Here is a 15,000-nt window from a genome sequence, read left to right on the forward strand (position 1 = left end):
CCCTTTTCCCAGTACCCCTCTTTCCCCGTTGGGCCCGTCCTCGTAGGGTTTCCATTGTAACCGGGAGGAGGGGAGGGAGGGAAGTGGGAGGGAGGGAGGTGTGGAGGGAGGAGGGGAGGGGGAGTGGGAGGGGAGGGGGGAGGGGGGAAGGAGAGGGGAGGGAGGGGGTTAGGGGGGGAGGGAGGGGGGAGGGAGAGGGGAGGGAGGGGGTAGGGGGGATGGGAGCGAGGGGGGGAGGGAGGGGAGGGGGGAAGGGGGAAGGGGTAAGGGGGGAGGGAAGGGGGGGAGGGAAGGGGGGGTGGGAGGGAGGAGGACCTCCCCTTTTCCCAGTACCCCTCTGTCCCCGTTGGGCCCGTCCTCGTAGGGTTTCCATTGTAACCGGGAGGCGGAGGGGGAGGGAGGTGTGGAGGGAGGAGGGGAGGGAAAGGGGGGAGGGGAGGTGGAGGGAGGGGGGAGGGAGGGGGAAGGGGGGAGGGAGGGGGAAGGGGGGAGGGAGGGAGGGAGGTGTGGAGGGAGGAGGGGAGGGGAGGGGAGGGGGGAGGGGGGAGGGAGAGGGGAGGGAGGGGGGTAGGGGGGAGGGAGGGGGAGGGGAGGGGAAGGGGGAGGGAGGGGGACCTCCCCTTTTCCCAGTACCCCTCTTTCCCCGTTGGGCCCGTCCTCGTAGGGTTTCCATTGTAACCGGGAGGGGAGAGGGGGGGAGGGAAGGGATGAGGGAGGTGTGGAGGGGGAGGGGAGGGGGAGGGAGGGGGGAGGGGAGGGGGAAGGGGGAGGGGAGGGGGGAAGGGGGGGAGGGGAGGGAGGGGGGAGGGGAGGGAGGAGGGAGGTGTGGAGGGGGGAGGGGAGGGGGAGGGAGGGGAGGGAGGGGGAGGGGGGGACGGAGGGGGGAGTGGAGGGGGGGAGGGGAGGGAGGGGGACCTCCCCTTTTCCCAGTACCCCTCTTCCCCGTTGGGCCCGTCCCCGTAGGGTTTCCATTGTACCTGGGAGGCGGGGAGGGAGGGGGGAGGGAGGAGGGGAGGGGGATGGAGGGGGGAGGGGAGGGGAGGGGGGAAGGGGTGGGAGGGGAGGGGGGAAGGGGTGGGAGGGGAGGGTGGAAGGGGGGAGTTGGAGGGAGGGGGAGGGGGGGGGAGGGGGAGGGAAGGGGGAGGGGAGGGGGGAGGGGGAAGGGGGGGAAGGGGGAGGGAGAGGGGAGGGAGGGGGTAGGGGGGAGGATGGGGGAACTCCCCTTTTCCCAGTACCCCTCTTTCCCCGTTGTGCCCGTCCTTGTAGGGTTTCCATTGTAACCGGGAGGCGGGGAGGGAGGGAGGAGTGGAGGGAGGAGGGGAGGGGGAGTGAGGGGGGGAGGGGAGGGGGGAAGGGGGAAGGGGGGAGGTGGAGGGAGGGGGGAGGGAGGGGGGAAGGGGGGAGGATGGGGGAACTCCCCTTTTCCCAGTACCCCTCGTTCCCCGTTGGGCCCGTCCTCGTAGGGTTTCCATTGTAACCGGGAGGAGGGGAGGGAGGGAAGGGGGAGGGAGGGAGGTGTGGAGGGAGGAGGGGAGGGGGAGGGGAGGGGGGAGGGGGAAGGGGGACGGAGAGGGTAGGGAGGGGGTAGGGGGGGAGGGGGAGGGAGGGGGGAGGGAGGGGGGAGGGGAGGGGGGAGGGGAGGGGAGGGGGAAGGGGGGAGGGAGGGGGACCTCCCCTTTTCCCGGTACCCCTCTTTCCCCATTGGGCCCGTCCTCGTAGGGTTTCCATTGTAACCGGGAGGAGGGGAGGGAGGGAAGGGGAGGGAGGGAGGAGGGGAGGGAGAAGGGGAGGGGGGAAGGTGGAGGGAGGGGGGTGGGGAGGGAGGGGGGTGGGGGGGAGGGGGGTGGGGAGGGAGGTGGGTGGGGGGTAGGGGGAGGGAGGGGGAGTGAGGGGGCCCGTCCCCGTAGGGTTTCCATTGTAACCGGGAGGGGGGGAGGGAGGGTGGAAAGAGCATCCCTCTCCCCATCAGAACTGCCCCCTCCATCGACTCCTTTAAGTCCAGGCTCAAAACCTATTTCTCCTCCCGAGCGTCTGAGGCTCATTGAGGAGGCGCTGTGAACTGTTTGTAGGCTACTGTATGTTTCATTTTTTTCCTTAGTACCTAATCAGATGTACAGCACTTTGGTCAACGTGGGTTGTTTTTAAATGTGCTATACAAATAAAATTGACTGGACTTGACAGCTTTTCGCAACAATGTAGCATTGTGACGTCACACGCTGAATACCGCGGGGGGGGGAAGGGGGGTCAGCTCGAGTTCATCTCACAGGGGCATTGTGACATCACAATGAAGATTAATCCGCACTGCAGCGCCCCCCTTCTGTCAAAACTTCGATAAATCAGGGGGGGGGCAGCGCTTTAAAACCTCTGTAACTTAAAAAACATGCGACCAAATTAAATGAAAATATCGCGGCCGGTTAGCCGGGAGGTTGGTGATCAAGGCGGTGCAAAAACCGTGGCGCGACTGTTTACCGTTTTGCCGAAATCACTGATACAAATAAACATGTAACAAACATATTGATATATTCACAAGATCTGAGTTTTAATAGTATACTAGCACAAGTGTGCCCGTTGGGCCCGTCCTCGTAGGGTTTCCATTGTAACCGGGAGGGGAGTGGGGGGGAGGGGGACCTCCCCTTTTCCCAGTACCCCTCTTTCCCCGTTGGGCCCGTCCTCGTAGCGTTTCCATTGTAACCGGGAGGGGAGTGGGGGGGAGGGAAGGGAGGAGGGAGGTGTGGAGGGGGAGGTAGGGGGAGGGAGGGGGAGGGGAGGGGGAAGGGGGGGAAGGGAGAGGGGAGGGAGGGGGTAGGGGGGAGGGGGAAGGGGGGAGGGAGGGGGACCACCCGTTTTCCCAGTACCCGTCTTTCCCCGTTGGGCCCGTCCTTGTAGGGTTTCCATTGTAACCGGGAGGCGGGGAGGGAGGGAGGAGGGAGGTGTGGAGGGAGGAGGGGAGGGAAGGGGGGGAGGGGAGAAGGGGGGAGGGGAGAAGGGGGGGAGGGGAGAAGGGGGGGAGGTGGTGGGAGGGGGGAGGGAGGGGGGAAGTGGGGAGGGGGACCTCCCCTTTTCCCAGTACCCCTCTTTCCCCGTTGGGCCCGTCCTCGTAGGGTTTCTATTGTAACCGGGAGGGGAGTGGGGGGGAGGGAAGGGGGAGGGAGGGAGGAGGGAGGTGTGGAGGGGGGAGGGGAGGGGTAGGGAGGAAGGGGGGACCTTCCCTTTTCCCAGTACCCCTCTTTCCCCGTTGGGCCCGTCCTCGTAGGGTTTCCATTGTAACCGGGAGGAGGGGAGGGAGGGAAGGGGGAGGGAGGGAGGAGGGAGGTGTGGAGGGAGGAGGGGAGGGGGAGGGGAGGGGTGGGGGAGTGGGGAAGGGGGGAGGGAGAGGGGATGGAGGGGGGTATGTGGGGGAGGGGGAGGGAGGGGGAGGGATGGGGGAGGGGAGGGGAGGGGGAAGGGAGGGGGACCTCCCCTTTTCCCAGTACCCCTCTTTCCCCGTTGGGCCCATCCTCGTATGGTTTCCATTGTAACCGGGAGGCGGGGAGGGAGGGGGGAGGGAGGGAGGAGGGGAGGGGGATGGAGGGGGGGAGGGGAGGGGGGAAGGGGTGGGAGGGGAGGGGGGAAGGGGGGAAGGGGGGGAGGTGGAGGGAGGGGGGAAGGGGGGAGGGAGGGGGACCTCCCCTTTTCCCAGTACCCCTCTTTCCCCGTTGGGCCCGTCCCCGAGGGGTGAGGGAGGTGGGGAGGGATGGTGAGGGAGTTGGGGAGGAGGGGGGGAGGGAGTGGGGATGGAGGTGGGAAGGAGTGGGGAGGAAGGGGTTGAGGGGGGAAGGGGGACCTCCCCTTTCTTTTTTCGAAACACTTGCCCCGGTGGCCCACGAGCATAGGGGCCCCATGCTGATCTGTGTATGTTAAGTGGACTTGCAATAAAAAACACAACTTTAAAAAACAATCAGCTGCTTTTCGCAACAATGTAGAACCCATCTCACACAAGCATTGTGACGGCACAAGCTGAAGACCTTGACAAAAAAGGTTAAAAATATAAAGATGTAAATTTGTAAAGAGTAGACACCCAATAGCAGCTGCTTGTCCATTGTGACATCACACGCGGAAGGAGGGGGGGAGGGGGGTCAGCTCGAGCTCATCTCACAGGGGCATTGTGACATCACAAGCTGAAGACCTTCAATAAATCCGCACCACAGCGCCCCCTATAAATTAGGGGGGGGGGGGAGCACTTTAAAACCTCTGTAACTTAAAAAACATGCGACCGAATTAAATAAAAAATAATTTTCCAGCAGATAACCACGTGGTGATTAAGGTGGTGCAAAAATCGTGGCGCTACGGTTCACCGTTTTGACGAAATCAGAGAAACCGTTGTTACGCGCATACCAGGTCAAACCCCAAAAAAATATATACACAAGATCTGAGTTTTAATAGTATACTAGACAAAGTGGGCCCGTTGGGCCCATTCCCCACTCCCCCATTCTCTCGTCCCCCATCCCCACTCTTACTCTCCCCACACTCTCCCCTTTGGCCCGTCCTCTTAGGGTTTCCATTGTATCCGGGAGGGGGTGAGGGAGTGAAGGGGGGAAGGGAGGGAGAGGTTTGGGGGAGGGAGGTGTGGAGTGATCGAGGGGGAGGGAGTGGTGGAGGGAGGGATGTGTTGAGGATGGAGGGTGGAGGGAGGGGGGGAGGGTGATGAGAGATGGGGTGGTATTTGTGGAGGGAGGGAGGGGGGGGGGGAGAGAGGGGGAGGGAGGGATGGGGGAGAGGGGAGGGATATGGACCTCCCCTTTTCCCAGTACCCCTCTTTCCCCCACCACCAATTCCCCTCCGCACTACCCCTGTTGTCCCATTCCCCATTCTCAGCCCCCCCCAATTTTCTCTCCCCCAGACACACTCTTAGGGGGGGGGGGTGCGGGTGATCGGATCAGTGAAAGGTCCGGTGGGGGGGGGGGGCTTCGGGAGATCGCATCATTCAAAGGCCCGGGGGGAGGGGGGGGGATAGCGGGGAGATGTTCTCCCGGGTGTGGGAGAGAGGAGAGAAGCAAGGGGAGAGAGGAGAGGTGAGCCGGTGATCGCGGGCTGGCGCCGCTAACGGCGTCCATTGTTTTGGTGCGAGTGAGGAGATGCCGCGCATGCGTGCTGAGTACAGAGTGAGGAGATTCCGCGCATGCGTACTGAGCACTGCCGGACCGCAGCGCCCCCCTTCTGTCAAAACTTCGATAAATGAGGGGGGGCAGCACTTTTAGACCTCTGTAACTTAAAAAATATGCTTCCGAATTAAATAAAAATATCATTTTCCAGCAGCGAACTGCATGTTGATTAAGGCGGTACAAAAATCGTGGCGCTACGGTTCACCGTTTTGCCGGAATTGCCTTCAGCCGACATCAGTGGAATATATATACAAACATCGCTTCAAGATCTGAGTTTTAGTAGATAGAAGATAGATAGATAGATAGATAGATAGATAGAAGAAGATAGATAGATAGATTGTCATGTGTCCCACGGTACCGTGAAAAGCTTTGTTTTACATGGTATCCACACAGATCAGATGTACCCTACATATATAAAATTGATCAATTACAAACTCAAGTACAATAAACGGGGAAATACCATGGGCAGAATATAGTTCTCAGCTTTACAGCACATTGTAGTGCACCAGTTCCATAGACAGGGTCTGATGTCGTAGTTGGGTGGAGGTGATTTGGACAGTACTCTAGCTCATTGAAGGACCATCCAGAATAGGGTTGCCAACTGTCCCGTATTAGCCGTGACGTCCCGTATATTGGGCTAAATTGGTTTTTGTCCCGTATGGGGACCTCCCTTGTCCCGTATTAGGCCCGGGGGGTGCTATAGGCCCGGACACTGTAGGCCCGGACACTGTAGGCCCGGGCACTGTAGGCCCGGACACTGTAGGCCCGGACACTGTAGGCCCGGACACTGTAGGCCCGGACACTGTAGGCCCGGACACTGTAGGCCCGGACACTGTAGGCCCGGACACTGTAGACCCGGACACTGTAGGCCCGGATACTGTAGGCCCGGACACTGTAGGCCCGGGGGCTGCTGTGGGCCTGGACAGTGTAGTCTAACGGAGTGTTTTCGGGGAGCGGGGCCAAGTGTCTTCGCCGTACGGAGGTTGCATAGCAACCCGCCTCCCGGCCCGGACGGCCGCCATTGGTGGAGCAGGAGCACGTGGCCGCTGGCTGGGTCAGGTGACGTGGGGCGCGGGGCGGTGACGTCACCTTTGGGCTCTTATTTTGTAGTTAAAAGTTGGCAACCCTAATCCAGAAGCCTGACGACAGAGGGCTCCTGAGGACGTTGAGGCAGTGGTGCCTTCTTGGCTATCCCGTCAATGTGGTCGATCCACAACAGATCATTGGTAATATTAACGTCAAGGAACTTGAAGCTCGTGACCATTTCCACTTCAGCAATATTGATGCTGATTAACTCCTTTGTTCCCTTCGACTGTTTCTGAGTCTTAGAAACATAGAAACATAGTAAAATAGGTGCAGGAGGAGGCCATTTGGCCCTTTGAGCCAGCACCGCCATTCATTGTGACCATGGCTGATCATCCAAAATCAGTAACCTGTGCCCAACCTCTCCCCATATCCCTTGATTCCACTAGCCCCCAGAGCTCTATCTAACTCTCTCTTAAATCCATCTAGTGATTTGGCCTCCACTGCCCTCTGTGGCAGAGAATTCCACGAATTCCACAAACTCTCTGGGTGAAAAAGTTCCTTCTCGCCTCAGTTTTAAATGGCCTCCCCTTTATTCTTAGACTGTGTGGCCCCTGGTTCTGAACTCCCCCAACATTGGGAACATTTTTCCTGCATCTAGCTTGTCCAGTCCTTTTATAATTTTATAAGATCCCCTCTCATCCTTCTTGTTGGTATGCGCTTTCAAGTTTCTGTTACTTCTGCCGGAGGGGAACAGGGAGAAGTTGGAATGGCCAGAGTGGTACGTCTTTTGATAGTGTCTGCTCTGTGATCCATCTGTGGCCTGGACTCCATCTAGAACTCTCTGGAATTTATAGCGGTCTTGGACAGGACTGATCCTAAACCAAGCTGTGACAATCTGAGGGGTAACTTTTTCACACAAAGGGTGGTGGATGAAGAGAACAAGCTGCCAGTGGAGGTAGTTGAGGCAGGGACTATCCCAACATTTAAGAAAGGTACATGGATAAGACAGGTTTGGAGGGATATGGACCAAACGCAGGCAGGTGGGACTAGTGTAGCTGGGATAGTGTTGGCCGGTGTGGGCAAATTGAGCGAAGGCCCGTTTCCACGCTGTATCACTCTACGACTCTAGGAATTTTATATCACTGAATTACACCGCATGACTGAGCAGTTCCATAGATGATTTAGAAACATAGAAACATAGAAAATAGCTGCAGGAGTAGGCCATTTGGCCCTTCGAGCCAGCACCGCCATTCAATATGATCATGGCTGATCATCCAAAATCAGTACCCCATTCCTGCTTTCTCCCCATACCCCTTGATTCCGTTGGCCCCAAGGGCTATATCTAACTCTCTCTTGAAAACATCCAGTGAAATGAAAACATTTCTGATCGTCTTCAGGTTTGACAGCATTTCTCGACTCAAATGGTGTCGAGCTGCAAACTTTTCATTGCAATTATATATTTTTACTAGACCAAGTTGGGTCCAAATCTCTCCTGCATTGGTGCAGCACCCTCTCCTCCCCTCCCTCAACCCCCCCCCCCTTATTCTCCCTCCTCCCCCCCCCCCCCCCCTCCCTAGGAGATAGATTTAAACTTTAAAATGTGAATAACTTTAAAAATATAACACCGATTTCAATGAAACTTCTTCCATTAGCACCAGAGGGACGACGGTGAGTAAGGTGGGCCTAAAATTGTTGTTCTATCGTGTATCGTTTTAGCTGCAATTCAGGAACAAACAAACGAACAAACGAGAGTTTTAGTATATAGATAGATTCTCACCTGATGAGCATCCTCCAAAGTGGGAGAACCTTTCGTGACTCCTCTGACATTCAAAACTTTTCAGCTGGCAGTATGAGCTGAAGTTTCTATTAGTTGTAGAGCAGACTGGTGATCCAGTCTTCGGACACTGATAAGGCACCTTGCACACACATTTTCTATTAAGACATTTTTGCCAAGGTTGGCAGAAGACTTTCTGACATGATTTGTGGGTATAATTTTCACGTAAACATTCCTCAGACAGTCTTCGTAGGCGAGGGACTGACGTCGTGGAAGTCTGCGTAATATCAAGATGGAAAATTAGTACAACTATTTTTTCAATTTTCAGTTTTTCCCACCTCTCCTATTAAATCTTTCCCCTCTCACCTGAAACCTGTGTCCTTTGGTTTCCTGCTTCCCCTACTCTGGGTATTCTGCATTTACCCGATGTATTCCTCTCATGATCTTATACACCGATCAGCCAAAACATTATGACCTGATGAGCCAAAACATTATGACCACCTGCCTAATTATGCTGTTGGTCCTCCGTGTGCAGCCCCATACGCAGCAGGGTGCGATGCACTGTGTATTGTGACACATTCCTCCCGTGACCACCATTAACATTTTCTGTGACTTGTGCCACAGTCGACATTCTGTCGGTTCGGACCAGACGGGATAGCCTTCGTTGCCCTCGCGCATCGATGAGCCTTGGGCGCCCAACACCCTGTCTGTCGCCGGTTTGTGGTTTGTCCCTCCTCGGACCACTGTTGGTAGATACTCACCACTGCTGACCGGGAGCACCCCACAAGCCTTGCCGTTTCAGAGATGCTCTGACCCAGTCGTCTGGCCATAACAATTTGGCCCTTGTCAAAGTCGCTCAGGTCTTTACTCCTGCCCATTTCTCCTGCATCCAACACATCAACTTCAAGAATTGACTGTTCACTTGCTGCCTAATATATCCCACCCCTTGACAGGTGCCATTGTAACAAGATAACCAATGTTATTCACTTCGCCTATTAGTGGTCAGAATGTTTTGGCTGATACACCTATATCAGATCACCTATTATGCTCCTGCACTCCAGGGAATAAAATCAGGTTACAAGGTTTTATGGCATGGCTCAGAGTTTGAAATGGAATAGAAATCCTACATCAGTTTATACTTGTAGGCGGTTCTCCTTCAATAAATCTTTAACTTTCTAAAAAAGCTATTTAGCACACCAATAAACAAGGTGCTGGAGAAACCCAGCAGGTCAGGCAGCAGCTGTGGAGTGAAATGGACAGATAATGCGTTGGGCTGGAACCTACTTCAAGACTGGAGTAGGGGGCAATAGTTCACAGTATGAAGTGAGGGGAAAGGGTGGGACATGTGCTAGGGAAGTGATGGTGAATTCAGGTAAGGAGGCATTAATTGGCAAACAAGTCAGGTGGGACAGAGAAGGGTGGACATTCAATTCTTCTTCCACTCCCGTACCAACCTTTCTGCCCTTGCCCCCTCCATTACCGGACTGAGGGCCATTAAACAAACCATTGCAATGGTTGTATTTTTGGAAGTCGAACCAGGGCACGACCCACACATTCAGACCTGAAAAAGGTCTTGACCCGAAGCTTCGCCCATTCTTTCTCTCCGGAGATGCTGCCTGACCCGCTGAGTTACTCCATCATTTTGTGCCCACCTTAAGTTTCTAGGCGTACGTATCTCTGAAAATCTCTCTTGGGCTCAGCATATTGATGTAATCAAAACAAAAGCTCATTGCCGATTCTATTTCCTCAGATGTTTGTGATGATTTGGCGTGTTGAGCTTATACAAGTGTATGGTAGAGATGGCAGACTGGTTGAACCAGAGTTGGTTCGGAAATACAAATGCACAAGAGGCAAGAGGCTGCAGGAAGTTTAGTTTAGTTTAGTTTAGTTTAGTTTAGTTTAGTTTAGTTTAGTTTAGTTTAGTTTAGTTTAGTTTAGTTTAGTTTAGTTTAGTTTAGTTTAGTTTAGTTTAGTTTAGTTTAGTTTAATTTAGTTTAGTTTAGTTTAGTTTAGTTTAGTTTAGTTTAGTTTAGTTTAGTTTAGTTTAGTTTAGTTTAGTTTAGTTTAGTTTAGTTTAGTTTAGTTTAGTTTAGTTTAGTTTAGTTTAGTGGGACAAATAAAAGGATATATTATTATTATTTAGTTTAGTTTTGTTCAGTTTAGAGACACAGCATAGAAACAGGCCCTTTGGCCCAATAAGTCCATGTGACAATCGATCACCCGTTCACACCAATGTTTTTGATTTAGATTTAGTTTAGAGATACAGCGCAGAAACAGGCCCTTCGGCCCACCGGGCCCGTGCTGCCCAGCGATGCCCCCACATCAACCCTACCCTACGCACACTAGGGACAATTTTTACATTTGCCCATCCAATTAACCTACAAACCTGTACGTCTTTGGAGTGTGGGAGGAAACCGAAGATCTCGGAGAAAACCCACGCAGGTCACGGGGAGAACGTACAAACTCCGTACAGACGTCGCCCATAGTCAGGATCGAACCTGAGTCTCCAGCGCTGCATTCGCTGTAAGGCAGCAACTCTACCGCTGCGCCACCGTGCTGCCCACTTCTATCCCAATTCTATCCCACTTTCTCATTTCCCATTTCTTGCACATTATGGGGAATTTACTGATGCCAACACACCTACCAATGTGGGCGTCTCTGGAATGTGGGGGGCAATTGGGGCACCTGGGGGAAACCCACAGAGTCAAAGGGAGAATGGGGCAACGCCACACAGACAGCACCCGAGGTCAGGCATGAACCCTGGGGCCTGGCGCTGTGAGCCTGCAGCTCTACCAACTGTGCTACCAAAGTGGTGGGCAAATCCTGGCCCTTCGTGATATTGGCCTTCCCAACATCGAAAGGGTCTACAGGAAGCTCTGGCTGGAGAAGGCAGTGAATATCCCACACCATCGACCCACACCGCCTTAACCACACTCTTTTCTCGCTGCTACCATCGGGAAAAAGGCACAGAGGCCAGAGAACCTAGCGTGGACGAGAAAGTGGGATTATACAGTGTGAACGAGTGACCAATGGTCAGCGTGGACTCAAATGAGCCGAGAGGCCTGTGTCCATTCTGTATCCCTCAGCTAAACTCGAAACTAAACTAAGACTAAGCAATATGGAAACGTAAAACAGGAGCGTGAGGATTTGGGCCTTGTGAACGGACAAGGAGGATGTGGATGATAGACACAAAGTGCTGCAGTAAGTCAGCAGGTCAGGCAGCAGCTCTGGAGACAAAGGATGGGTGACGGTTCGGGTCGGGATGAGGAGGAGTTTCTTTAGCCAGAGGGTGGTGAATCTGTGGAATTCATAACCACAGGTGGCAGTGGAGGCCAAGTCATTGGTATTTTTAAAGCAGGGATTAATAGGTTCCTGATTAGTAAAGGTGCTAATGGAGAAGGCAGGAAGGAGAGCAAAAAATTGATCAGCCATGAGCAGGTGGACACAGAGTGCTGGACTAACTCAGTGGGTCAGGCAGCATCTCTGGAGAACATGGACACAGAGTGCTGGAGTAACTCAGTGGGTCAGGCAGCATCTCTGGAGAACATGGACACAGAGTGCTGGAGTAACTCAGCGGGTCAGGCAGCACCTCGGAAGAGAAGGAAAGCATGACGTTTCGGGTCGAGACCCTTCTTCAGACTGATGTCAGGGAAGGGGGCGGGACAAAGATAGAATGTAGTCAGAGACAGGAAGACTAATGGGAGAACTGGGAAGGGGGAGTGGATAGAGAGGGTAAGCAGGGACTATCTGAAGTTAGAGAAGTCAATGTTCATACCGCTGGGGTGTAAACTACCCAAGCAAAATATAAGGTGCTGTTCCTCCAATTTGCGCTGGGCCTCACTCTGACAATGGAGGAGGCCCAGGACAGAAAGGTCAGTTTGGGAAGGGGAGGGGGAGTTGAAGTGCTGAGCCACGGGGAGATCATGTAGGTTAAGACAGACTGAGCGGAGATGTTCAGCGAAACGATCGCCGAGCCAGACTCGAAGGAATCACAAAATGTTGGAGTAACTCAGCGGGTCAGGCAGCATCTCAGGAGATGCTGCCTGACCCACTGAGTTACTCCAGCATTTTGTGATACCTTCGATTTGTACCAGCATCTGCAGTTATTTTCCAATACGCCGAGCCAGAGTCGATGGGCTTAATGGCCTAAATCTGCTTCTCTGTCTCATGAGCTTATGGTCTCTACAACTCTCTGTTGAATTGTAGAGCAGGTGACTCGATTGAAACATCAAAGATCCTGAGACATCTTGATCGGGTGGATGTGTGGAGGTGGATGTTTTCTCGTGGCAGAATCTAGAAAAATGAGGAAATGATCCCATCTGCCTCTTGTGTTTTCCCCAGCCAATCTATCATCTACCTGCCTTTATCTCCCAACTCCACCGCTCCCCCTTCCGACTCCATCTTCCCATCATCCTTCACCCCTCCCATGTCCATCACCAGCTCGCCGGCTCTTACCCCACCACTCACCCACTCCTCTTTATCTTGGCTACCTCCCCATTAGCACTCAGTCCTAATGCAGGCATTTGCTCAACTATATGGTGGCGCAGCGGTAGAGTTGCTGCCTTACAGGGCTTGCAGCGCCGGTGACCCGAGTTCGATCCCGACTACGGGTGCTGTCTGTATGGAGTTTGTACGTTCTCCCAGTCCCAGACAATAAGATTATTAAGGGGTTGGACACGTTAGAGGCAGGAAACATGTTCTCAATGTTGGGGGAGTCCAGAATCAGGGGCCATGGTTTAAGAATAAGGGGTAGGCCATTTAGAACGGAGATGAGGAAAAACTTTTTCAGTCAGAGAGTTGTGAATCTGTGGAATTCTCTGCCTCAGAAGGCAGTGAAGGCCAAGTCTCTGAATGCATTCAAGAGAGAGCTGGATAGAGCTCTTAAGGATAGCGGAGTCAGGAGGTATGGAGAGAAGGCAGGAATGGGGTACTGATTGAGAATGATCAGCCATGATCACATTGAATGGCGGTGCTGGCTCGAAGGGCCGAATGGCCTCTTCCTGCACCTATTGTCTATTGTCTATTGTCTATTGTGGATGTTCAGGCAGCTATCATTACACCTTGGACCTCAATGTTGCTAAGGACTCCCTGGGTATCAGAGCACTCCAAGAATGGATTATCTAACATATTAATGTTTTTACCAGCGTTTGAAATCACGCAGAAGTTTCCCAGCGTTTGAAACCATGCAGAAGTTCTCTCTCATCTATCCAAACCCCTGGACTGCAGTGCATCGTCCAGAAGGCTCAAACTCTGGGAAGAGAGACTAGAGGAAATTCTCCGGAAGACACTCACATGGCAATCGATCCCTCTGAGAAACTCCCACCAGGTTCCGACCAACCGTGGATAACCTGGCGCCGTCTCAACAGACTGCGTACAGGCGTGGGGGAGGAGCAAACCGAACGTGCTGAAGTGGGGATACACTGACGATACGGCAGACTGCGAGTGTGGACGGGGCCTCCAGACTGTGGAACATCACCTGAGCTGTGACATGCTGCATGACACACGCACTGTAAAGGATCTTGCGGAGGCCAATGACGTGGCACTAAAATTTGTGTAGGAAAATAACTGCAGATGCTGGTGCAAATCGAAGGTATCACAAAATGCTGGAGTAACTCAGCAGGTAAGGCAGCATCTCTGGAGATCTCCCATTCCTTCTCTTCAGAGATGCTGCCTGACCTGCTGAGTTACTCCAGCATTTTGTGGCACTAAATTTGTTTCGCTATTGGCAAACAGTTGAGTAACGACACGAAAAAAACCCAAAGAACAAAAAAAAAAAAAAAAGGGTTTACTGAAGGATAGGATCAAGCATCTGGCAGCAACTCTGTTAAGCTCCATATTTGAACAGGAGAATGTTATTTGCAAACCCCACTCTGCCAAGCCAATTTAATATTTCTGTCTCCAATAAAAAGTCAAAGATTTCAAATCCTTTTCTTCAATTTGTACGGCTACCTCAATAAAAAGCTGCCCAATACCCCATTAAAAGACCCCATTAAAAGTATACCATTTAGTTCAAAATGTCTCCCCTTCAATACATCAGTTCAGTCATAGAGTCATAGAGTCACAGAATGATACAGTGTGGAAACAAGCCCTTCGGCCCAACTTGCCCACACCGGCCAACATGTCCCAGCACACTAGTCCCACCTGCCCGCATTTGGTCCATATCTGTCCAAATGGATTTGGTCCAAATCCCTCCAAAGTTTTCACTGACTTAAATCTCATTTGATGTTTCATGATATAACCACTGATGCTCGCTTCCCCTGTCTGTCTATGCATTTCTGATTGATCGATTGATCGATTGATCGATTGATCGATTGATCGATTGATCGATTGATCGATTGATCGATTGATCGATTGATCGATTGATCGATTGATCGATTGATCGATTGATCGATTGATTGATTGATTGATTGATTGATTGATTGATTGATTGATTGATTGAAATTGATCGAAAGATACAGCATAGAAACAGGACCTTTCCATCCACCGAGTCCATGCTGACCATCAATCACCCAAGCACACTACATTTATACTTCACATCCGTACACTAGGACGATTTACAGAGGCCAATTAAGCTACATACCCATATGTCTTTGGGATGTGGGATGAAAACTGGAGCACGCAGAGGAAATCCAAGGGATACTGTGCAAACTTCACAGACAGCACCTGAGATCAGAGTCAAACCCGGATCTTTGGCACTGTGAGGCAACAGCTCTACCAGCTGCGCCACTCTGCTGCAGGCTATTACTTTTTCCTATTACTATCCTCCACATTATATCTATGTTTACAAGTTTTGTGTTCAATGCATAACTTAAATATGGGCGGGGCGGTGGCAGTAGCAGTAGAGCTACTGCCTTACAGCGCCAGAAACCTGGATTCACTCCTAACTACGGGTGCTGTCTGTACGGAGTTTGGTACGTTCTCCCCCTTAACTTGTGTAGGTTTTCTCCCGAGATCTTCAGTTTCCTCCCACGCTCCAAAGATGTCCAGGTTTGTAGGTTAATTGGCCTGGAAATAAATGTAAAATTGGCCCTAGTGTGTGGTAGGATAGTGTTCGTGTGT

The 15,000-nt window shown here is 52.9% G+C and overlaps 1 protein-coding gene across 2 annotated transcripts in view; it reads right to left on the reverse strand.

Moving 5' to 3' along the window:
- Nucleotides 1-15,000, reverse strand: part of cfi (complement factor I) — an 85,037-nt gene that overhangs the window by 57,142 nt on the left and 12,895 nt on the right. For both annotated transcript variants that reach the window (XM_078407351.1, XM_078407343.1), the window contains one exon: nucleotides 7,945-8,218. In XM_078407351.1, coding sequence (XP_078263477.1) covers nucleotides 7,945-8,218 — 274 coding nt within the window. The remainder of the gene's footprint in view (nucleotides 1-7,944; nucleotides 8,219-15,000) is intronic.

This window comes from Rhinoraja longicauda, chromosome 1 (genome assembly GCF_053455715.1).
Source record: "Rhinoraja longicauda isolate Sanriku21f chromosome 1, sRhiLon1.1, whole genome shotgun sequence".
Taxonomy (NCBI): Eukaryota; Metazoa; Chordata; class Chondrichthyes; order Rajiformes; family Arhynchobatidae; genus Rhinoraja; species Rhinoraja longicauda.